Source organism: Scyliorhinus torazame, chromosome 13 (genome assembly GCF_047496885.1).
Source record: "Scyliorhinus torazame isolate Kashiwa2021f chromosome 13, sScyTor2.1, whole genome shotgun sequence".
NCBI classification, from domain to species: domain Eukaryota; kingdom Metazoa; phylum Chordata; class Chondrichthyes; order Carcharhiniformes; family Scyliorhinidae; genus Scyliorhinus; species Scyliorhinus torazame.
The window spans coordinates 159,647,552-159,670,975 of record NC_092719.1 but is presented as its reverse complement, the minus strand read 5'-3'; the positions used below and the strand labels follow the sequence as shown (position 1 = coordinate 159,670,975).

Genomic DNA, 23,424 nt, shown 5'->3' with positions numbered 1-23,424 from the left:
GGTGGTAGATGGTTCAGTAGGGGAGCATTTCGGGAACAGTGACCACAATTCAGTACGTTTTAAAGTGCTGGTGGACAAGGATAAGAGTGGTCCTAGGATGAATGTGCTAAATTGGGGGAAGGCTAATTATAACAATATTAGGCGGGAACTGAAGAACATAGATTGGGGGCGGGTGTTTGAGGGCAAATCAACATCTGACATGTGGGAGGGTTTCAAGTGTCAGTTGAAAGGAATTCAGGACTGGCATGTTCCTGTGAGGAAGAAGGATAAATACGGCAATTTTCGGGAACCTTGGATAACGAGAGATATTGTAGGCCTCATCAAAAAGAAAAAGGAGGCATTTGTCAGGGCTAAAAGGCTGGGAACAGACAAAGCCTGTGTGGAATATAAGGAAAGTAGGAAGGAACTTAAGCAAGGAGTCAGGAGGGCTAGAAGGGGTCACGAAAAGTCATTGGCAATAGGGTTAAGGAAAATCCCAAGGCTTTTGACACGTACATAAAAAGCAAGAGGGTAGCCAGGGAAAGGGTTGGCCCACTGAAGGATAGGCAAGGGAATCTATGTGTGGAGCCAGAGGAAATGGGCGAGGTACTAAATGAATACTTTGCATCAGTATTCACCAAAGAGAAGAAATTGGTAGATTTGGAGTCTGGAGAAGGGTGTGTAGATAGCCTGGGTCACATTGAGATCCAAAAAGACGAGGTGTTGGGTGTCTTAAAAAATATTAAGGTAGATAAGACCCCAGGGCCTGATGGGATCTACCCCAGAATACTGAAGGAGGCTGGAGAGGAAATTGCTGAGGCCTTGACAGAAATCTTTGGATCCTCACTGTCGTCAGGTGATGTCCCGGAGGACTGGAGAATAGCCAATGTTGTTCCTCTGTTTAAGAAGGGTAGCAAGGATAATCCAGGGAACTACAGGCCGGTGAGCCTTACTTCAGTGGTAGGGAAATTACTGGAGAGAATTCTTCGAGACAGGATCTACTCCCATTTGGAAGCAAATGGACGTATTAGTGAGAGGCAGCATGGTTTTGTGAAGGGGAGGTCGTGTCTCACTAACTTGATAGAGTTTTCCGAGGAGGTCACTAAGATGATTGATGCAGGTAAGGCAGTGGATGTTGTCTATATGGACTTTAGTAAGGCCTTTGACAAGGTCCCTCATGGTAGACTAGTACAAAAGGTGAAGTCACACGGGATCAGGGGTGAGCTGGCAAGATGGATACAGAACTGGCTAGGTCATAGAAGGCAGAGAGTAGCAATGAAAGGATGCTTTTCTAATTGGATGGCTGTGACCAGTGGTGTTCCACAGGGATCAGAGCTGGGACCTTTGCTCTTTGTAGTATATATAAATGATTTGGAGGAAAATGTAACTGGTCTGATTAGTAAGTTTGCAGACGACACAAAGGTTGGTGGAATTGCGGATAGCAATGAGGACTGTCAGAGGATACAGCAGGATGTAGATTGTTTGGAGACTTGGGCGGAGAGATGGCAGATGGAGTTTAATCCGGACAAATGTGAGGTAATGCATTTTGGAAGGTCTAATGCAGGTAGGGAATATACAGTGAATGGTAGAACCCTCAAGAGTATTAAAAGTCAAAGAGATCTAGGAGTACAGGTCCACAGGTCACTGAAAGGGGCAACACAGGTGGAGAAGGTAGTCAAGAAGGCATATGGCATGCTTGCCTTCATTGGCCGGGGCATTGAGTATAAGAATTGGCAAGTCATGTTGCAGCTGTATAGAACCTTAGTTAGGCCACACTTGGAGTATAGTGTTCAATTCTGGTCACCACACTACCAGAAGGATGTGGAGGCTTTAGAGAGGGTGCAGAAGAGATTTACCAGAATGTTGCCTGGTATGGAGGGCATTAGCTATGAGGAGCGGTTGAATAAACTCGGTTTGTTCTCACTGGAACGAAGGAGGTTGAGGGGCGATCTGATAGAGGTCTACAAAATTATGAGTGGCATAGACAGAGTGGATAGTCAGAGGCTTTTCCCTGGGGTAGAGGGGTCAATTATTAGTGGGCATAGGTTTAAGGTGAGAGGGGCAAGGTTTAGAGTAGATGTACGAGGCAAGTTTTTTTACGCAGAGGGTAGCGGGTGCCTGGAACTCGCTGCCGGAGGAGGTGGTGGAAGCAGGGACGATAGTGACATTTAAGGGGCATCTTGACAAATACATGAATAGGATGAGAATAGAGGGATACGGACCCAGGAAGTGTAGAAGATTGTAGTTTAGTCGGGCAGCATGGTCGGCACGGGCTTGGAGGGCCGAAGGGCCTGTTCCTGTGCTGTACATTTCTTTGTTCTTTGTTGTCAAACAACAGCGCATTAGCCCAGGCTCTTACTCTGGTCAATTTCACCTCTGACTCCTAAAAGCTTTCTGGTCTTGCAAAACAAGATTATTTTAAAAGCATGACTATCTGCAGTCAAACACACACACTATCCCATGCTTTTAATGCTTAAATTTTTGAATGTTTATAATCCAATATATCTAAAATCCTGAACTTGTCACACTGCTGTGTTTCCTACATTACAACAGTGACTACAGATTGGCTGTAAAGTGCTTTAGGACGTCCTGAGATAATAAAAGATGCTATATAAATGCAATTTTGTTGTAAACAATATACATTTAATGCAGAATTCTAAATTTCTGCTAAGAGAAAAAAAATGTTTTCTTCAAATAAATTAGTACATGCTATTTTTTAAATAAATGACTGGGATGGAGATTAAAACTTACATTCAATCAAATTTGACATTTAAAAAAAATGATAAACCACAGAAACAAAGATAGATTTTTAAATAGACAAGTACCTGATACATCAACCTGCAGATGTAACAGGACATCTACTTATGTGATGCCGTAACCTTCCAATTGAACATGGCTATCAGCAGAAATTACCTAGGTTTGATTTCAATGTGCTGTTATAGTGATTCAACGGCAATGGGAAATATAAAAATAAAATATAAAAACTAGAATAGTTCACACTTGCGAGTAAAGCTGCATTTCCTCATTCAAACAACATCTGAAAAGGCTAAAGTAATATAAAACACAGATACATTGAAATGCTTTGTACTGTGACCATGTTCTGTGTACTCTTGGCGTGGTTCCTGGCTTCTGGTATGCGTGACCAATCCTCCCTCGACAGACTGCAGTATTACTCTGACATTTGCTTTAAATTGGTTTATTAAGACTATATACACAATATATTTCACTCCTGCATTCAGTATGTTCCATCCTCTAGACTCTAGCACAGGGCTGCTTACGTCAATAATGCATTATTGTCTACATCACTCATTAGCATATCTATTCTGTTAACTCATTGCAGTATACCTCCTTCTCCACCTCCACAACCTCCCTTCCAAGTATTCAATCAACTTCAATGTGTTTTAATTAATCACATTGCATTTCTGTAATTCCCTTTTACTACTACAGATTCTACCCCACTTTATTCTTACTCCTCCGCTCCACCAACCTGCCCCCCCCCCCCACCCAAGTCACTGTTGAGGGATTCAGTATCTCACCATATTCTCAGCCCTTAGGGTAGATGACTTATGAGTATTGTTTTTTTCCCTAGAGAATATCACCATCAGCGAAATACGAGACAGCAACTTTGCAGGACTGCTGGTAATTGGAGGGTAGATTTCAAGACTCGTGAACTATAAAAGGATAATAACCCTGTCAACGAAAGATTGATCCAAGAGAACATGGAAAGGACATCAACCCTTGAACTCTTGGGAGAACAAAAATTCAGGACTTCGAAGCATTCAGGAAAGACGAAAGATGAATTATTTTCAACACCATTGAAGACTCTCACAGCTACATCATTTACTGCAGCATCAATGATGAAAAAGGCATTGAAAATATGAGATTTTATTGAATCTAGATGAGAAAAACAAGTTTCTGTCGGAATCACAGGATTTCCTGAAGACTTTTTGGACAGACAGTAGACATTGTGTAGACAGTAGTAACAATTCCAGACATTTATATGTGTGAGGCTGTTCCACCGTGGGCACTGGGAGAACTTGAGGACAATACAAGACAACATCATGTTCTACAATGGGATGTTGGACTGTCCTGGTGACTAGGTTGTTTCTTTGCATCACAATGTAAATATCAAAATGTACGCCCTTTCGCCCATTTTGGCAGGCTTTTATGGGTTTGTGGCACCACTGCCCATGGAACTACCCAGTTAACAAGTCATCTAGAGCCTTGGAGTTGTGACAAATTATAACCCAATTTATGCCAGAGTTCAGCCTGTCTCACATATTGAGCTGCTTGATCTAAAGTGGAGTTCTGTGGCAGACAAAAATGTGCTTCAAAGGCTTTGAGTACAGTGCTGAAGTCAGTAGAGGATTCCTCCACCCCTCCTTAGGAGAATGTTGTCCACTACTGGACCCACAGTATAAAGAAACAAACTGACTTGGTGCTTCTGCACCTAAATGTGAAGGCCCAGTGCTGCTCGATACGGAGGATGTAGGACTGGCACACTGCTGTCTCACAGCTCCAGAGACCCCAGTTCAACTCCGGCCTTGGGTGACTGTGTGGAGTTTGCACATTTCCCCGTGTCTGCGTGGGTTTCCTCTGGGTCCTCAGGTTTCTTCCCACAGTCCCAGGATGTGCAGGTTAGGTGGGGATGTGGGCCTAGGTAGATTACTCTTTCGGAGGGCACTCTAAATTTATTTTTAAAAAGGTACAGTAAATAGATCCACCCAAGATGGCCACCCTGCCAGGTCAAAAGAGTGGACAAGGGAAAATCAACAGATACCATCATAAACAACTCCCACCCCCAGCGCCATTGCCCTTGAATACAATCATGCCCAAGTACAAATACAAATAGGAGCAAGGCAAACAAAAACTAACATCTACATCTAACAAACCCAAACAAAACAAGAACTCCAAGCTCATCATCTAAACAACTACTATAATGAGCTGCAGCAAACGCTTCAAAACCGCTCCTGTTAGCGAACTCTCAGGTTAGCAGGAAGGGTCCCGACTGGAGATAAAGAATAATTGTTATAAACAACAAAATACCAAGGCCCCATATAACTTGCGCTCTAAAAGGAGGCTGTATATTATCAGAACCCCACATAGTTTTTGTTTAAGTTGGAGTTTTGCACCATAAGAATTTAACCCCAATCAGAAGAAAATACAAGAACAAGCAAAAAATGCCAACAATGTAACAATCCAACATGCCGTAGACAGAACCGAAAACTCAAATTACACCATGCCCAACTATTGTTATTTATTGAAAGAATTTGCTTCTCCTGGCACGTTGAAAGATAGTTCCTTCCAAAGTTAATCTGAGCTGGGGAGACCAAACTAACCAGACTCCACTTTTATACAGGGCGACCTGGACTCCATTGAACACAGCCTTGTTCGTTGCCAGCTCCGCACCCATGTCTTGATAAAACGTGATAGAGTCATGGTGTTCACTCACCCATCTCAGAACTCTCTCATTTCCCCTGAAGCTGTGAAACCTAACTTACAGCGCACAGTGGATCTTCAGGACAAAGCCTCAGCCAGAGTGTACGATGGGCTCGATCCAACTCAGGTAGGGATGGCAATCCATCTTCATCCACCATCTTACCAAACATGCCTGAGAAGAACTCCATGGGTGCTGATCTTTCCTTCGGCAGCCCCACAATTCAAATATTTTGCCTCCTATTTCTACGTCATTTGTCTTGGCCTTCAACGATTTATTCACTTCAACCAATGAAGACACCTCCAATTCCAGCGTGGCAATCTGATCACTGTGACAGGGCCACTTCATATCTTTAAACGTGGTCCCTAGGTTTCCATGGTCTGATTGGTCTTCCCCAGAGCCAGTCGAATGGGGGACAAAGTCACTTCAATTGATTTCCCGAGCTCCTCCAGCACAATACATCGGTGCTTTCTGAAGTCCTTCGACAAGGTACTAGAAAGCATCTCGGCCGTTAGCGGAGTGGAGTGACACCAGAAACTGACTCCGCCATTTTACCATTTTGCCAATGAGCTTTGAGAGGCCTCAGACTCCGTCGACAAGCTTCTGCTCTCAACTGTCTTTTCCTTCGGGGTGACATGGTGGTTAGCATTGCTGCCTCACAGTGTTGAGGACCCAGGTTCGAGCAAGGCCCTTGGTCACTGTCCGGATGGAGTATGCACATTCTTCCCGTGTCTGCGTGGGTCTCACTCCCACAAGCCAAAGATGTGCAGGGTAGGTGGATTGGCCACGCTAAATTGCCCCATAACTAGAAAAAATAAAATTGGGTACTCTAAATGTTTTAATTTTGAAAAAATTTATTTTCCTCGACTTCTTTGGGCACTTTAGTCATACAAGATCTTTGTTACACTAATTCTGTGGGTTTGTGACTAAACACTCTGTGGTACTAAGAAAAGGGGTTGTGGGAGCCACCATGTGCACGTCTTCCCTCTACATTCCACCACCGAAGTACGTTTCTAAAGGGTTAAACCCATTCTGCACAATTCCATTTCTCGAGTTCCATGCCTTGTAATCAAAGAGCCAACCACCTATATACACTCCTTTATCTCACGAAACAGAACACCCAAAGGTATTTCCTCACAATAAATTTAGTTCTAGTATAATGAGAAAAGAACAACATTGATGCACCTTAATACATGCATCCAAGGTTGGACAAAAATAGCGGAAAATTAGAAGTATTCAGATTTTTAGACGATTTTAGTTTATATCATCATTTGTTCTAACAAAAAAAAAAATCAGTATTAGAATTGTATTATAAAAGACAGCGGAGATACACAATTATACAAATATAATGAATCTGCTGCTTATTTACAAATAATTGTTCAAAAGGACCAAAAATGTTAATACCTCCAATTATGTAATGTTAACCCAGGACACTGGTCTCCACATACATTACAAGGTTGTCCTTTCTCCGGGTCATCCAGTGCAGAGAGCTGTAAAGTACAATGTATTAATATAGCTTGTGATAAGTTTTTCAACACATTAAAAAAAGTTTAAAAACACAAAACGTTAACAGAAACGTTCAACAGCAAAGAAGTGCCTTTAATTGTGTGGAATACTCTTTGCAGTTAAGTTCCATAATCTTCAGGTGGTCACAACCATCATCTATATCACAAAGTGACTGCACTTCAAAATTACTTGATCAGTTGCCAAGTGCTTTGAACAATCCTGAGGTTGCAATCCTGAAGTGCGACATATATATGTACATAGATGATTTGGAGTTGGGGACCAAGTGCAATGTGTCCACGTTCGCAGACGACACGAAGATGAGTGGTAAAGCAAAAAGTGCAGAGGATACTGGAAGTCTGCAGAAGGATTTGGATAGGTTAAGTGAATGGGCTAGGGTCTGGCAGATGGAATACAATGTTGACAAATGTGAGGTTATCCATTTTGGTAGGAAGAACAGCAAAAGGGATTATTATTTAAATGATAAATTATTAAAACATGCTGCTGTGCAGAGGGACCTGGGTGTGCTAGTGCATGAGTCGCAAAAAAGTTGATTTCCAGGTGCAACAGGTGATTAAGGCAGCTAATGGAGTTTTGTTCTTCATTGCTAGAGGGATGGAATTTAAGACTAGGGAGGTTATGCTGCAACAGTATAAGGTGTAGTGAGGCCACACCTGGAGTATTGTGTTCAGTGTTGGTCGCTTTACCTGAGAAAGGACATACTGGCGCTGGAGGGTATGCAGAGGAGATTCACTAGGTTAATCCCAGAGCTGAGGGGTTTGGATTACAAGGAGAGGTTGAGTAGACTGGGACTGTACTCATTGGAATTTAGAAGGATGCGGGGGGATCTTATAGAAATATATAAAATTATGAAGGGAATAGATAGGATAGATGTGGGCAGGTGGTTTCCACTGGCGAGTGAAAGCAGAACTTGGGGGCATAGCCTCAAAATAAGGGGAAGTAGATTTAGGACTGAGCTTAGAAGGAATTTCTTCACCCAAAGAGTTGTGAATCTGTGGAATTCCCTGCCCAGTGAAGCAGTTGAGGCTCCTTTATTAAATGTTTTCAAGATAAAGATAGATAGTTTTTTGAAGAATAAAGAAATAAAGGGTTATGGTGTTCGGGCTGGAGAGTGAGCTGAGTCCACAAAAGATCAGCCATGATCTCATTGAATGGCGGAGCAGGCTCGAAGGGCCAGATGGCCTACTCCTAGTTCTTTTGTTCGTATAATCTTTTAACCCAATCCTCCTTAGATACAGGGGTGGGGCCAAAGAACTGGAAGATTGTAAGCATTACACTCTTACTAAAAACAAAAGAATTCAAGGATAAATCCAGCAAATATAGACCAGTCAGTTTAACCCTCAATGGTGGGAAAGCTTTAAAAAAAAAAGAAACAAAGAAAAGTACAGCACAGGAACAGGCCCTTCAACCCTCCAAGCCTGCACCGACCATGCTGCCCGTCTAACCTAAAACCTTCTACACTTCTGTGGTCCATATCACTCCATTCCCATTCTATTCAGGTGTATTTGTCAAGAAACCCCATAAACATCACGATCGTACCTGCTTCCACCACCTCCTCCGCCAGCGGGTTCCAGGCACTCACTACCCTCGGTCTAAAAAAACATCCCTCACACACCTCCTCTAAACTTTGCCCCTCACACCGTAAACCTATGTCCCCTAGTAACTGACTCTTCCACCCTGGGAAAAAGCTTCTGACAATCCACTCTGTCCATTCCCCTCATAATTTTGTAGATTTCTATCAGGTTGCCCAAAACCTCCGTCATTCCAGTGAGAACAAACCAAGTTTATCCAATCGCGTTTCATAGCTAATGACCTCTGTAACAGCAGAGCTGCCAACCTTTCACAGCAGAAATCAGTATTCCAGACACCAAAAATCAGTATTTTGGCAGTAAAATCGGTATTTTCACTTCAAAGAAAAAATGCCCACCAATCTGAAGTACAGCTTTACACCTTTATTGCGTAAATCTAAAACACAAATGGAAAATGCAAATCCAATGCTTTACATAAATGTACAGGCACCTCAATGCGAGACCGCGTGAAAGTTCACATGACACGCATGCGCTGGATAGTGTGCGGGGAGGAGATGAGAGGGGCAGGGCCTCTGCGCAGGGCCCTGTCTTCCAGCAGCCGTCGCCAAGGAAACCAATCGAGGCGTTTTGGGAGGAATGCATTCACTGCATCTTGCCAATCAGGTCCTCTTCCCACCTCCCCCCTCCGACCCCACAAAGCCAGCCAGCCCTTTACAGGTAGTTGCCTCTTAATATTTTTTTCTTCCCTCCCAAAAAAAACTCCTCTCACTTAAATACTCTCCTTTAGTGCGGTGTCAAGTTAGATTTGACTTGATGGCTGCAGTGGATTGCATACTTCAATGCGAGAAATCGTATTGTGTATTCAAGCAGATTTTCCGTATGAAATTCGGAAAATCCGTGCTAGTTGGCAGTGCTGTAACAGGCAACATTCCAGTAAACCTCTTCTATACCCTCTCCAAAGCCTCCACATCCTTCTGGCAGTGTGGCGACCAGAATTGAACTATATTCCAAGTCTGGCCTAACTAAGGTGCGAAACAGCTACAGCATGACTTGCCAATTTTTATACTCAATGCCCCGGCCGATGAAGGCAAGCATGCTGTATGCCTTCTTCATAGAATCCTTACAAGACAGTAGGTGGTCATTCCGCCCATTGAGTCTGCACTGGCCCTTGGAAAGAGCACCCCATGCCTCCACCCTACCCCCGTAACCCAGCCTAACCTTTTGGCACTAAGGGACAATTTAGCATGGCCAATCCACCTAACATAGATACATAGAACATACAGTGCAGGAGGCCATTCGGCCCATCGAGTCTGCACCAACCCACTTAAGCTCTCCCTTCCACCCTCTCCCCATTACCCAATAACCCCTCCTAAACTTTTTGGACGCTAAGGGCAATTTAGCATGGCCAATCCACCTACCCTGCACGTCTTTGGGCTGTGGGAGGAAACCGGAGCACCCTGAGGAAACCCACAAAGACACGGGGAGAATGTGCAAACTCCACACAGTGATCCAAGGCTGGAACTGAACCCGAATCCCTGGCACTAAAATCGATCCCTGGTCCCTGGAGTTGTGAGGCAGAACTGGTAACCACTGTGTCACCCTTCTTGACTACCTTCCCCCCTGCATTGCCACTTTCAGTGGCCTGTGAACCTGTACACGCAGATCCCTCTGCCTGTCAACACCCTTAAGGGTCCTGCCATTTACAGTATATATCCTGCTGTATCCTCTAAAAATCCTCATCACCATCCGCAATTCCACCAACTTTTGTGTCGTCCACAAACTCACTAATCAGATCAGTTACATTTTCCTCCAAATCATTTATATATACTACAAACAGCAAAGGTCCCAGCACTGATCCCTGCAGAACACCACAAGACACAGCCTTCCATTCAGAAAAGCACCCTTCCACTGGTACCCTCTGTCTTCTATAACCGAGGCAGTTCTGTATCCATCTTGCCAGCTCACTTCTGATCCAGTGCAACTTCACCTTCAGTGTCAGTCTGCCATGAGGGACCTTGTCAAAGGCCTTACTGAAGCCCATGATGACAACATCTACTGCCCCACCTTCATCAATCATCTTCGTCACTTCCTCAAAAAACTCGATCAAGTTAGTGAGACACAACCTCCCCTTCACAAAATCATGCTGCCTCTCGGAAATACACAAATTTGCTTACAAATGGAGTAAATCCTGTCTCGAAGAATCCTCTCCAATAATTTGCCTACCACTGACGTTAGGCTCATCGGCCTGTAATTTCCTGGATTATCCTTACTACCCTCTTTAAATAAAGAAACAACATTGGCTATTCTCCAGTCCTCTGGGACCTCACCTGTCACCAGTGTGGATACAAACGTTTCTGTCAATGCCTCAGCAATTTCCTCCCTTGCCTCCCTCAGTATTCTGGGGTAGATTCCATCAGGCCCTGGGGTCTTATCTATCTTACTTTTTTCTAGACGCCCAACATGTCCTCCTTTTTGATCTCAATGTGGCCCAGACTCATCATCCACCAAGTCCTTCTTTTTGGTGAATACTGATGCAAATTCAGTACCTCATTCATTTCCTCTTGTTCCACGCATAGATCCCCTCCCCTGTCCTCGAGTTAGCCAACCCTTTCCCTAGCAACCTCTTGCTCTTTATATATGTGAAAAAAGCCTTGGGATTTTCTTTAATTAGGTTTGCCAAGGGTCCTTTCATGGGCCATTTTAGCCCTCCTGCTTCCTTGCTTAAGTTCCTTCCTACTTTCCTTATATTCCTATTGGGTAGCACAAGTGGATAGCATGGTGGCTTCACAGCGCCAGGGTCTCAGGTTCAATTCCCCACTGGGTGACTGTCTGTGTGGAGTCTGCACGTTCTGTCCGGTTAGGTGGATTGGCCATGATAAATTGCCCTTACTGACCAAAAAGGCTTGGAGGGGTTACTGGGATAGGGTGGAAGTGAGGGCTTAAGTGGTTCGGTGCAGACTTGATGGTCCCAATGGCCTCCTTCTGCACTGTATGTTCTATGTTCCTCACGGGCTTAGTCTGTTCCCAGCCTTCTAGCCCTTACAGATGCTTCATTTATCTTTTTTTGGACCAGGCACAAAATATCTCTGGTTATCTAAGGTTCATGAAACTTGTCATACTTATCCTTCTTCCTCACAGGAACATGCCGGTCTTGAATTCCTATCAACTGACATTTGAAAGCCTTCCACATGCCAGATGTTGATTTGCCCTGAAAATATACGCCCCAATCGAGATTCTTCAGTTCATGCTGAATATTATTATAATTAGCCTTTGTCCCTATGGCAGGACGGTGGCACAGTGGTTAGCACTGCTGCCTCACGGCGCCGAGGTCCAGGTTCGATCCCGGCTCTGGGTCACTATCTATGTGGAGTTTGCACATTCTCCCTGGGTTTCGCCCCCACAACCCAAAGATGCACAGGGTAGGTGGATTGGCCACAACAAATTGCCCCTTAATTGGAAAAAATGAATAGGGTACTCTAAATTTAAAAAAAAGCTTTCCCCCAATTTAGTACCTTCGCCCAAGTCTATCTTATTTTTATCCAATGGTACGGTAAACTTACGGAATTATGGTCACAGTTCCCAAAATGCTTCCCTACTGAAACTTCGACCACTTGGCCGGGCTCATTCCCCAAGACCAGATCCCTTACCCAGTTGGACTATCCACATATTGTTTCAAGAAACCCTCCTGAATGCTCCTTACAAGCTCCACCCCATCCAAGTCCCTTGCACAAGCGAGTCCCAGTCAATATGGGGGAAGCTAAAATTATCCTTCACAATAATCCTTTTCCTTTTACACCTTTACAATATTTGCTTCTTTTCTTCCGCTGGCTGTTGCAAGACTTACAGTAAACCCCAACATTGTGACTTGACTTTTCCTATTCCTGAGCTCTACCCATATTGTCTCACTGCATGAGCCCTCTGAGGTGTCCTCCCGCAGTACAGCTGTGATATTCTCCTTAACCAGTAGTGCAACTCTCCTCCCCTTTTACATCCCCCTCTATCCCACCTGAAACATCTAAATCCTGGAACGTTTAGCTGCCAATCCTGTCCCTCCCTAAACCAAGTCTCTGTAATGGCAATGACATAATAGTTCCAATTACTAATCCAAGCTCATCTGCCTTACCTGTTATACTTCTCGCATTGAAACAAATGCACTTCAGACCACCAGTCACGCTATGTTTTGCAACATCCCCGTCTGCTCTTCCTCGGTGTCTTATTGGCCCTATTCTCTAGTTCCCCCATAGTTATTTCACCTTCTTACCTATTGCTCCAGTCCCCTGCCACACGAATTTGAACCCTCCCATGTGACACTAGCAAACCTCATGACCAGGATATTTATGCCCCCCGCAGTTTAGATGCAACCCACCCTTTATGTAGGTCCCACCTGCCCCAGAAGAGGTCTCAATGGTCCAGATATCCGAAATCCTCCCTCCTACACCAGCTGTTTAGCCACGTGTTTAGCTGTACTATCTTCCTATTTCTAGCCTTACTGGCACGTGGCACAATGGGTAATCCCAAGATTACAACCCGAGAGGTTCTATTTTTTTTTAAACGTTCCACCCAACTCCCTGAACTCCTGCTGCAGGGATCTTGTCACCCTCTTGCTTATGTAGTTCAGACCAATATGTACCATGACCTCTGGCTGTTCACCCTCTCCCCTTCAGAATGCCCCCTGCCCATTCAGAGGCATCCTGGAGACTGGCACCAGGGAGGCAACATACCTGGAGTCTCTTTCATGTCCACAGAAGCATCTATTTGTGCCCCTGACTATAAAGCACCCCCTATAACTATTTCCCTTCTGCACTTTGTCCCTCCCTGCTCAACAACAGAGCCACTTTAGAAAGGATGCGGAAAAGACTTAAAGGAATGTTTCCAAGAATTTGGAGTTCAGATACTTGAATGTAGATATATATGGATTGGAGAAGCTGGAGCTGCGTTTCTCAAAATCACGAGGATGCTAAACTGAGTAGATAGAGAGAAGAGAAAGTGTTCCATTGGCAGAAGAGACAAGAACCAGAGAACACCAATTTAAGATGAATGGCAAAAGAGCCAAATAGGAAATGAGAAAAAAAAAATTTCAAACGCAGCAAGTGGTTAGGATAAGGAATGCACTGCCTGACAGTGTGGGAGATGCAGACTCTATTGTGGTTTTCAAAACAAACTGGATAATAACTAAACTAAAGAGATAAAAAAATTTCAGAGCTACTTGCAGCTGAAGAAACTTCTGAATTTCATATTTCAGAGTTCAAGCGGCAGCTGGTGTCACTTAGCACACCCCGGAAGGCTAAGAGCCATGTGGATAGCACGTTCAGTGAGACAGTCACACTGCAGTTTAGGAACATGGAGGCTGAAAGGAAATGGGTGACCACCAGGCGGTACAGCAGAACCAGGAAGGTAACGGAGGAAGAGTAGTAGTGATAGGGGATTTGGTAGTTAGGGGAACAGATGGAATTTCTGTGGCCTTGGATGTGATTCCAGGATGATATGTTGCCTACCTAGTGTCAGAGTTTAGGGTGTCATGGAGCAGGACGTTCTTCTAGGGGTGAACAGAGGTCATGGTCTACATTGACTTTAGTAGAAAAGGGGATGATGCCTGTTAGCAGATTTTGAGGAATTAGGAATGAGTGAAAAGCAGGACCTCTAAAGCAGGAATTGCAGGGTTACTGTGCTTAGAAATAGAAGAACTCAAACTGAAAGATCTGCAGGGTAGGTAGGTTAGCCACATTAAATTGCCCCTTAATTGGGGAAAAGAGAATTGAAGAAGAGGATTCTGGGAAAAGTCAACTCAGTCCCCTCGACTGTACTGTGGGTAGCCGAAGAACCCCTCCAGTGACAAACAAGAGGAAGATCATCGTCCAATAGAGACGGCAGAAGAGAATTCTGGGAGAACTCAACTTAGTGATCTCAACTATAGTGTGGGTAGCTGAAGAACTGGCTCCTTCATGTGCAAGAAGTGTCCATCTGCAGCTCCTTTTAGACTGCTTGATTAACTCACTTTGCAACTGCGGATAAACTCATTTTGGAGCATCCACGATGCTGAGGAAGTCGTAGGTAGCACATTTAGCGAGTTGGTCACACCGCAGATAAAGAGTACGGAGGGAAATAGGAAATGGGTGACCACCAGACAGAGGAAGAGTAGGAAGACAGTGCAGGGGTCCCCAGCGGTTATCTCCCTCCAAAACAGGTATACTGTTTTTGGATATTGTTGGGGGAAATGGCTCACCAGGGGAAGGCAGCAGTAGCCAGGTTCATGGCATTGTGGCTTGCTCTGCTGCGCAGGAGGGCAAGAAAAAGAGTGGTAGGGCTGTAATGATAGGGGATTCGATTGTAAATGGAGTAGACAGGCGTTTCTGTGGACGCAAACGAGACTCCAGCAAGACACGTTGCCTCCCGGGTGCAAGGGTCCTGGATGTCTCAGAGCGGCTGCAGGACATTCTAAGGGGGGAGGGTGAACAGCCAGCTGTCGTGGTGCATATAGGAACCAACGATAAAAGGTACAAAAAAGGGATGAGGTCCTACATGCTGAACGTAGGGAGTTAGGAGATAAATTAAAAAGTAGAACCTCAAAAGGTGGCAATCTCGGGTTTGCTACCAGTGCCACGTGCTGGTCAGAGTAGGAATGACAGGATAGACCGGATGTATGCGTGGCTTGCGAGATGGTGCAGGAGGGAGGGATTCAGATTTTTGGGACATTGGAACCAGTTCTGGGAGAGATGGGACCATTACAAATCGGACGGGCTACACCTGGGCAGGACTGGAACCAATGTCCTCAGGGGGTTGTTTGCTAGCGCTGTTGGGGAGGGTTTAAACTAATGTGGCAGGGGGATGAGAACCTATGCAGGAAGTCAGAGGGTAGTAAAGAGGGGACAGAAACAAAAGCTAGTAAGGAGCAAAGTGCAGGCAGAGAAACATATTGAACTGCCTAGTATGGGGGGGGGGGGGGGGGGGGGGGGGGGGGAAAGAGGGAGGGGAGATGGTGAGGAACCAGAGCAGTAGGTCAGCGGGAGAAGTAACTGAGCGAGGGCTGCAGACTAAGGCCAATAAGATTAAGAGGAAGAGCAGGCAGGGAGTGGTTGTTCAACGCAGCATGGCTGGTGGGCTGAAGTGCATTAGTTTCAAAGCAAGGAGTATTTCAGGTGACACAGATGAACTTAAGAGCTTGGATTAGTACGTGGAATTATGATGTTGTTGCTATTACAGAAACGTGGTTGAAATAGGGACAGGATTGGCAACTACAAATTCCAGGATTTAGATGCTTCAGACAGGATAGAAGGGGATGCAAAAGGGCTGGGGGAGTTGCATTATTGGTTAAGGAGGATATCACAGCTGTGCTGAGGGAGGACACCTTGGAGAGTTCAGGCAGCAAGGCAATATGGGTGGAGCTCAGGAATAGGAAGGGTGCTGTCACAATGTTGGGGGTTTACTACAGTCCTAACAGCCAGCGGGTGATAGAGAAGCAGATATGCAGACAGATCTTTGAAAGATGCATAAACAATAGGGTTGGTGTGGTGGGTGATTTTAACATTCCCTATATTGACTCGGACAACTTACTGCTAGATGCATGGATGGAGCAGAATTTGTAAGGAGCGTCCACGCGGGTTTCTTGAAACAATATGTAAATAGCCCAACTCAAGTAGGGGCCATATTAGGCCTGGTGCTGGGGAATGAATGAGCCCAGCCAGGTGATCGAAGTTTCAGGAGATCATTTTGGGAACAGTGATCATAATTCTAAGTATTAAGCTGCTTATGGATAAGGCCAAGAGTGGTCCCCAGGTGAAGGTGCTAGACTGGGGGAAGGCTAATTACAACAGCATTAGGCAGGATCTGGAGAGTGATGACTGGGCAAGGCTGTTTGAGGGAGACTTTCAAATGTTAGTTCATTAGAATGTACCTGTGAGGACGAAAGATAAGGGTGGCAAGTATAGGGAATCCTGGTAGACGGGTACAAAAGGAGAAGTCACGTGGGATCAGAGGAGAGCTGGCAAGTTGGATACAGAACTGGCTTGGATACAGAAGACAGAGGGTAGCAGTAGAAGGGTGATTTTCTGAATGGAAGGCTGTGACTATTTATTCTATGAACTCAAGTTAACCTTTTTAAAACAAAGTGAACATCTTAGCAACCAGTAAATCAGATACACCCCCAAAGAATACAACACTAAGTAACCTGTATGTTGTCCTTTTACACCCAAAAGACTTACAAACCTTTAAACAGAAGCACATCAGAGTTTAGATTCAATACTGAAAACATTTATAATTCTGAATTCACCAAATGATTAAGAGATGGTCCTTCATGGCAGAGAACAGCAGTAGAGCTGCGTTGTCTGACTTCAGCTGCAACACTGAAAAACCAAACCAAAAAGGCAGACACACCCAAGCTTTTCTCAAAGTGAAACTAAAAAGCAGAACTCAGTTCCACTCACACTCTGACATCACTGCAGTAACATGAGCAGCCAAACATTTCTTAAAGCGACTTTCTCATGACACTCTGCTATTGAACGCTAGCACATCATAGGCCTTCTTCACAGCTCTATCCACTTGAGCGGCAACTTGCAAAGATCTATGAATAGGCCCCAAGATCTCTCTGCTCCTGCACATTGCCAAGAACCCTACCGTTAACCCTGTATTCCGCATTCATATTTGTCCTTCCAAAATGGACCACCTCATACTATTCAGGGTTAAACTCCATCTGCCACTTCTCAGCCCAGCTCTGCATCCTATCTATGTCTCTTTGCAGCTGACAACAGCCCTCCTCACTATCCACAACTCCACCAATCTTCGTATCATCTGAAAATTTACTGACCCACCTTTCAACTCCCTCATCCAAGTCATTAATGACAAACTCACAATGAAAATCACAAACAGCAGAGGACCAGAACTGATCCCTATTCTCATGGGGAGGTTAGTGCTGTTGGGAAGGTTTTAAACCAGTTTGGCAGAGGGATGGGAACCTGTGGGCAGATACAAATAGGGCTAATTTAGAGCAGGGAACGTGAGACAGAAAATTAGCAAGTGACCCTGAAAGACAGAACAAAGGTCAAAAAGTGTACAGCGCAAGAGGTTGGCGGTGTTAAAAGTTATATATGAAAATGCGAGGAAAGCTGATAAGCTGAAAGCACAGACAGACACATGGGGCAACATGATCTCAATGTTATCATGGAAAGTTAGCTAAAGAAGGTCAAAAATGACAGCTCAACATTCCTGGATATGCATTTTTCAGGCAAGATAGAGAGGTGGATAAAAACAGTTGAGGGTGTAAAGTTACGGTATCAATTACAGCTGTGAGGAATCATCAAATTAGGGTTGAGCTTAGAAATAAAACAGGGTAGCCATATTGCTGGGTGTGTACTATAGACCCCAAAACAGTGAGAGGGAAATAGAAAAGCAAATATGTAGGCAAATTTATGAGTGCAAAAACAAGGAGGGCAACAATAGTTCAGGACTTCAACTACTCTAACATGAACTGCAATTCGAACATCAGGCAAGGCACAGAGGGAACAAAATTCTTGAACTGCATCCAAGAGAGCATTTTTAGCCAGCACATAACAAGCCCAATGAGAGGGGATGCAATTTTAGATGTAGTCCTGGAAAATGAAGTGGGCAAGTGGACTGGATACAGCTACTTGAGGGAAAACATATTAGTGGAAGGCATTCAAAAGCAAGATTCTACGGGCACAATGTAGACATGTCCCCACAAAGAAAAAGGGCAGTACTGCCAATACAGAGCCTCTGGTTAGCTAGAAGCATGCAGGATAAGATAAAGCAGAAAAAGAAAGCTTATGACAAGTAACAAAACAAACTTAATACTGTAGAACGCCTCGGAGTACTGAAAGTGCAGGGGTGAAGTAAAATAGGAAATCAGGAAAGCAAAGAGGGAGGATATGAAATAATATTGACAGGTAAAATCAAGGAAAATCCAAATCTGATTTTTTAGTACATTAAGAGCAAGAGGATAACCAAGGGCCTATCAGAGATTCACAAAGTAACTTATGCTTGGATGCAGAAGATGTGGGCGGGGTTGAGTAGAGGGATGATGCAGACATCTTAGTTAAAGAGAAGATTGGGGAAATATTAGATAAAATCATCATAATTAGGGAAGTACTGGAAGAACTGTCATCCTTGAAGGTGGATAAATCACCAGGGTCAAATAAACAATATCTCAGGCTGTTGAAGGAAGCCATGGAGGAAATAGTGGATGCTCTGAGGGTCATTTTCCAATCCTCACTAGATATAAGCGAGGTACCAGAGGATTGGAGGTCTGTGAACTTGTACCATTATTTTTTTTAAAAGGGCGCAAGGGATAGGTCAATTAATTCAAGCTGGTGAGTCTGACTTTGTGGTGGGCAAATTATTAGAACTAATTTTGAGAGAGGATAAACTGCCACTTCGAAAGGTATGGTTTAATCAGGGATAGTCAGCATGGTTTTGCTAGGGGTCGGTTGTGTCTTACTAACTTAATCAATTTTGTTGAGGGTCATGCAGTGGATGTTGTCTATATGGATTTTAGGAAGGCATTTGCTAAGGTCCCACATGGCAGACTGGTCAGAAAAGTAAAAGCCCATGGAATACAGGAAAATGTGGTGAGTTGATCTAAAATTGGTTCAGTGACAGGAAACAAACGATAATGGTATATGGATGTTTTGACAAATGGAAAGTGGTTTCCAGTGGCATTCCACAGGATTGGGTCCCTTGTTACTCGTGTAGTGATTTGGACTTGTATGTGGGAGGCATGATTAGGAAATTTGCAGATGACACAAAAATTGGCTGTGATTGTGAAGAGGACAGCTGTAGACTCCAGAATGACATCAATGATTTGGTTGAGTGGGCGTAAAAGAGGCAATTGGAATTCAACTAGAGAAGTGAGAGGTAATACATTTGGGGAGAGCAAACATAGCTAGGGATTACACAATAAACAGGAGGATATTGAGAGGGGTAGCGGAAGTGAGAGACCTTGGGAGTGAATGTCCACAAGTCCCTGAAGGTGTCAGGACAGGTGGATAAGGTTGTAAAGAAAGCATACGGAATGCTTTCCTTTCTTGGATATAGACTACAAAAGCAGGGATGCAATGATGGAACTGTCTCAAATGCTCGTTAGGCCAAAGCTGGAATTTTGGGCACAGCTCCAGTCGCAGGATGGACGGAATTGCTCCGGAGGACAGAGGAGATTTTGCAAGACTGTTGCCAGGGCTTGAAAATTGCAGCCTTACGGAAAGACTGGATTAATTAGGGATGTTTTGAGATGTACAAAATGTCAAGGCACCTGGATAGGATAGACAGAAAGACCCGTTTCCTCTACATGAGAGGTCATTACCAAATGGCACAGATTTAAGGTGATTGGCAGAAAGTTTGAGGGGAAATAAGGAAGAACTTCTTCACCCAAAAGGGCAATGAGTGTCTGGAATTCACTGCCTGGTTTGCTGGAGAAAGCGAAAACCATTGAGTACTTTAAAAAAGGTACTTGGATCTGCACCGGCAGTGCTGAAATCTGCAAGGCTACGGACCAGATACTGGAAGGGGGGATTTGAATGGGTGGCTATTCTTGGTTGGCTGTCACAGACATGATGGGATGAATGACCTCTTTCTGTGCCATAACATTTCTAGAGAGGAAGGATGAGAGGGTGGAACTAGCATTTGTTATTGCAGATGGGCCAAATGCCTCCTTGTGCTGTCACCATTCTGTTATAAATTCAAGTACTTTCTTAAACTAAAATGGACTGGAGGTGAACGAACAGCCTTACCATGCTGACAGTGTTGCAAATATCTAGTTCATGGTTCATGTGTTTAGTGTAATGTGGTGGTATGTATTAGGGGTTGTACGGTACCTGTGAAGCCGAGAGGCTATTGGCTGACAGGTCCCGGGTCCTGGTTGGATCTGCCGCCTGCTGGCTCCGCCCAGAAGGCGGAGTATAAGAGCTCAAGTTCTCCCAGCAGCCGCATTCTGTAACTGAGCTGCTGGGGAACAAATCTTGCTTAATAAAGCCTCGATTGACTTAATCACTTCTCGACTTGAGTGAGTTATTGTTGCGCTACATGTATAACCGTTAGTTTTTGGAATAATAAAATGGGGATAAATGCAATTAAAGCAAAGCTTGGGTTCTATTACACTTGATTAGGGTCATGTGGTGATGGATTCTGTGCTTTCAAAGTCTGTATTTTCTTTGAGACAGACCCTATCTGAAAACAAAAAACTGAAAAGGGGAAACACAAAATGGAAATTTAGAAAGGAAAATCTGGGTATAAGCTATTGTGTTAACTTCAATCAGATTTGCTTTGTTTAATTTGTTCTATTTATAATAATGTCTGTGCTTCATTTCAAATTTGTGAATGGGGGTTCTACCAGTGAGTGATATTTTCAGATTTATGTTTAAATGTTAACAGTCCCTAACTAAATGATAATAATGTGATCTAGGAATATATCCTTTGCAAAATTACTTAGACCAGCCCTGTCCCCATAAAGGGAACAGTATAAAATGGGAGGAAATTTACTTATTTCATGAGGTGTGGGGATCAAAATCATGGTGTCTTTGAAACGCAGAACTAATTTTAAATGGAAATGATTATTAAAAATCCTGCAATCAATAAAGCAAAATTTATCAAGCATAAAAGTTCAAATGAGTTCAGATAAATTTTAGCTGCTCAAAAAATAACATTTATCTAAGATTTTCACCATATAGCGCAAGTTTATCAAGGACACCTATTTAGACTTCAAAGCAAACAAAAAGGACACCAGCCGGGACAAATTAATTTGAAAAGAATAAATGAAAGAAAAAAATACTTATTTTAGCTCTCAAAGCAATATATTTAGGAAAAATATTAGCTTTTTCCAAAAATGTAACAATTGCTCTTACCATCCGTTTGGATAGGTATATCTGTCCTTTAGAAATGGGATATTTTTAACTGCGTTAGTTATGATATAATTTTAGTTAAGCAAAATTGAAGTACAGGTCCGTTTCACTGTTAAGGTTTCGGTTATTATCGTCTTGAATTTAAATTCCTGTTTTTAAATTAGGATTATTTAAATCTTTTTCCTCACTTTTGATACATGTTGACTAATAATCCTCTTCGAAGTTTCAAAGACTCCATCTTGAAAGGCTAATTAGATTAATGAATGTAAATGACTTGAAGAGAAAATGGATTTTACCACTCAAGGCAAGATCTGATCGGCATATATCGAAACAGGTTTTACTTCTTAGCGAACAGAAACTTTTATTTTATCCGAAAAGAAAATCACCAGTTTTCCAATATGCAAGAGGGCCTTTAATGTTGAAAATTCCGACTTCAATGTCTTATGCCTTAAATGAAGTGACCGCATGTTTTTAAAAATAAACATTTCCCTTTCCCAAGCTCACAGCAAGAGCGCAAACAATTTAACAAAAATAATGTAATCACATCTCAAAAATACAATTTGCACGTACTGTGCACGCAATAGGATCTCTTTCCGCTTCCCAGACATCTTAATGGGATCGTTCCAATCCACAATTGAAGCAGTCTCCGACAGCCGAATCTGATTGACATACTGTACAATCCCTAAAGCAACTGCCAGTTCTTCGAACTGGACTCGCATTTCATGCCTATTAACCCAGTACACAAAACAAAAGCAGACTAGTGAAAGGTGAGTACATGAAAGGTTGATACCAAGGCGTTAAAACTTGTAAGCGCGAGCAGAAGGGAAAGGTAGAGTAGCAGGTTTGAATAGCCTCTCTTTTTGCAGTCTAATATTGTTCCGTACTTTTCAAAAAAGCGAATCTATCACAGCAGCGACGACTTTGTACTAAAACTGGACGATTTCCTAATCCTTGTGGGATATTTCGGTAATGTCCGCTATGGGGGATGGGCAGCTCATCGTATCCCTGGAATACACCAACGCGCAAGGTGGTCACCCGAATACATAACAACGCAGCCTGACCCAACAGGCTCACTACTCACCCATCTGCTCGAGTTTCGCTTTTTCGAGCTACGACCAAACATGTCAAAGTAGGTCAGTGCCGCTTAGTCGGAGAGCAGTTAGAACCGATTCCAAACGGAGAAATGAGCTGACTCCCGAATTACAGCTCCTGAGAGAGGCGCTCGAGCTCCCACCGACTCCCGACAATATTGTGAATGGAAATTCTCCGTCTTCCGGCCACTCACCCCGCCCCTATTCACTAGCTGGAGCACTTTAATTTTAGATTTGGTGTTGCACTTTGCTCTTAAAAAAACACACGCGGGATTCAGCTTTTCTTTTTAATCTCTGCAAATCAATTCGAGGTAACGGGCAACTGATTTTCTCGATACACACACAACAGGAGGTAGACAACTGCTCTTCAAATGAACCAGATAAGGGAGTGAGAGATAACACCCATGTCCAGTCAAGAGCCAAGGCTGAAAAGGCCGGGAAGTATTTTTCGCATAACTCTTGTTTTTAAGGTTGCAAGACGAAATAAACGATCATGGGGTTCAGTTTTGAGGTCCTGAGAAAATGAATTCGAACAGGAGCCCGACAGTGTTTACAATAAGAATATACAACATAGGAAAGTTTTGGGAAACACAAGATTGTTGAAAGGGAATCATCTGCCAAATGACAAAAATTTCTGATTTCCTCCCAGAAACAGAGGCACTACAGCAAATAGTTATAGCAGAAGGAACAGCAGCGGCAATTACAGAACTTGTGGGTAGATTTGAAAGAACACAATCAACAATTGAAACATTCGTGGGAGAATACAGGTGCTCATTTATGGCCCCCATCCCCATTATTCTATCAAAGTCGGGAGGGCGGAGGTGCTTCCTGAGAGCACATGCGTTTCAAGGAATCAGCGTTGTTTGGAGGGTAAATGCCCGGCAGTAAAGGAAACCAAGCCTGTTTGAGGTGTCTTCAGCAATTAAATAAATATATTAAATAAAATGAATTCAATTTCAAGATAGCAAAATTAACAATGTGAAAATGGATTGAAAGTGAAGCCAAACACGTCAGGGTCGACA

The 23,424-nt window shown here is 43.6% G+C and overlaps 1 protein-coding gene across 1 annotated transcript in view; it reads right to left on the bottom strand.

Annotated features, from left to right (window-relative positions):
- LOC140387632 (prickle-like protein 2) overlaps positions 1-22,552 on the bottom strand; it is a 385,150-nt gene extending 362,598 nt beyond the window's left edge. Inside the window, exons 1-2 of the mRNA XM_072470826.1 lie at positions 22,393-22,552; positions 6,821-6,906 (exon numbers count right to left, since the gene is read on the bottom strand). Coding sequence (XP_072326927.1) covers positions 6,821-6,906; positions 22,393-22,434 — 128 coding nt within the window. The 5' untranslated portion in view covers positions 22,435-22,552. The remainder of the gene's footprint in view (positions 1-6,820; positions 6,907-22,392) is intronic.
- Positions 22,553-23,424: the final 872 nt, after the last annotated feature.